This window comes from Hippopotamus amphibius, chromosome 8 (genome assembly GCF_030028045.1).
Source record: "Hippopotamus amphibius kiboko isolate mHipAmp2 chromosome 8, mHipAmp2.hap2, whole genome shotgun sequence".
Lineage (NCBI taxonomy): Eukaryota > Metazoa > Chordata > Mammalia > Artiodactyla > Hippopotamidae > Hippopotamus > Hippopotamus amphibius.
This window is the reverse complement of record NC_080193.1, coordinates 5,341,086-5,343,317: the sequence shown is the minus strand read 5'-3', so window position 1 is coordinate 5,343,317 and position 2,232 is coordinate 5,341,086. Positions and strand designations below refer to the sequence as shown.

Below are 2,232 nucleotides of genomic sequence, written 5' to 3'. Positions count from 1 at the left end.
AAGGGTTTTCATTGAATTAAAATCTCTAATGGCAATTTTTTGCAGCTGGAAAGTGTTACAATCCCCGTAGTGTGCTGTTCTTGTTTCTAGCACTAGGGGGCGAGCGGGACATTGGAACGCATTCTGCTTTTACAACTCTTGCTGTTAGATGGTTGCTGTTAGGTGTTGATGCAAAAAGATGGTTGCTCTCTGCTTTGGTTCCCCCACCTCTTCTGAAACCTTAAGCCCACAGACCCGAATCTCATACCGGGCTGGCTGGAGCCTCAGACTTTCATCAAAGGGAACAGGGCTGAATTGCCCATGAATCTTGAATCCATAACTTTTCTATCTGTCATGGATCACACGTGTGGTTGGAGGGAAGTCATGTGGGTGATAAATGGCCTGTGAATGACAAATGGACAACCAGAAGGAGGAACACTGGAGTGCAGACTGAGATTTTGTTTGGAAGAGAAAACAGTTTAGCAACACTATCTTTCTGTGATGTCCCGATGAGACCAGCATGTGACGGGAAAATCGACTGAGGCCATGCATAGAGGAGAATAGGCACAGCCTGAATGCAAGGAGAGCATGTGCTCAACTTTGTCCTTGACCTTCAGAACGTTGCTTGGAATTTTCACATTCAGGTACAGAAGTAGCTACATTTAGGCATAAGGATCAGGTTCCTCTAAGGAAATTTGGAATTAACTAAGGACTTCATTCCTGAAAGATATCTCCATTGTATGATGTAGCCACCATCCATTTAAAAATGCGTGCAAGTAAATGTATCCTGTTAGTATTATTGGACTAGAAGTCAGAAGACTTGGGTTCTGTTCCTGGCCTCACCCTTTACAAACTAAGTGACTAAACATCTAGGAACCTCGGTTCCCCTACCTATAAAATGGGATAATTATACCTGCTTTACCTATCTCAGGTTATGAAGGTCAAATGAGATCACATACCTGAAAGTACCTTGCAAAGGTGAATGCACATACGACTCCAAGGGAACATGGTGCGGATTTTTGTGGGGACCCTTTGGGGATATATTTATCGTCTTTTTTTTTTTTTGCTCTTCTTTCTATTTTAAAAAATTGTTAGACAATTGTAAAGGTTACTTTCCACTTACAGTTATTACAAAATATTGACTAGATTCCTCATGTTGTACAATACATCCTTATAACCTATCTTACACCTGACAGTCTGTGCCTCCCACTCCCCCACCCTCTCCCCACCTTCCACCCTCCCCACTTCCCTCTCCCCACTAGTAACCACTAATTTGTTCTCTATATCTGTGAGTCTGCTTCTTTTTTGTTATATTCACTAGTTTGTTGTATTTTTTAGGTTCCACATAAAAGTGATATCATACAGTATTTGTCTTTCTCTGTCCAACTTCTTTCACTTATCATAATGCCCTTCAGAGGGCGGGCCTGTTTCCGGGTGGCGCGTGGGCTGGAGGCCGAGCGTTTCCTCTGCAGCCGCCAACATGGAGAGTTTGTACCGAGTTCCATCCTTAGTGCTCGAATGCCCCAACCTGAAGCTGAAGAAGCCGCGCTGGGTGCACATGCCGTCGGCCATGACGGTGTATGCTCTGGTGGTAGTGTCTTACTTCCTCATCACCGGCGGAATCATTTATGATGTTGTTGTTGAACCTCCAAGTGTCGGCTCCATGACTGATGAACACGGGCATCAGAGACCAGTAGCTTTCTTGGCGTACAGAGTAAATGGACAGTATGTTATGGAAGGACTCGCATCCAGCTTCCTGTTTACAATGGGAGGTTTAGGTTTCATAATCCTGGACCGATCCAATGCACCCAACATTCCCAAACTCAATAGATTTCTCCTTCTATTCATTGGATTCGTCTGTGTCCTACTGAGTTTTTTCATGGCTAGAGTATTCATGAGGATGAAATTGCCGGGCTATCTGATGGGTTAGAGTGCCTTTTGAGAAGAAATCGGTGGATACTGAATTTGCTCCTGTTAATGAAATTTTAAAGGCTGTACTCTGATATGAAATATGGAAAAGGATGAAAAGCAGCAGAAAAGAAACATCTGGTGAAAACATAAGAAGCGTATTATAGGTTGGACTAGAATGTCATCTTGGTATCAAAGAGACAAGCTTATCAGTATTTTTCCTGCTGGCCTATACTGGTGTACCAACGATATTAAGTGGCATTTTCTTCTTCGTTTTTTCATTTCTTAAAGAAAATATACTTCATTTCTACAACTACAATATTGAATAAAGTGATTATTTTTTTT

At 42.3% G+C, this 2,232-nt stretch overlaps 1 protein-coding gene across 1 annotated transcript; it reads left to right on the top strand.

Moving 5' to 3' along the window:
* The first annotated feature begins 1,453 nt into the window (after positions 1 to 1,453).
* On the top strand, positions 1,454 to 2,030 carry LOC130859287 (oligosaccharyltransferase complex subunit OSTC-like). Its single transcript, XM_057746566.1, has one exon. It carries the CDS (start codon positions 1,460 to 1,462, stop codon positions 1,907 to 1,909), a length of 450 nt encoding a protein of 149 aa, XP_057602549.1. The 5' UTR covers positions 1,454 to 1,459; the 3' UTR covers positions 1,910 to 2,030.
* The last annotated feature ends 202 nt before the right edge of the window (positions 2,031 to 2,232 follow it).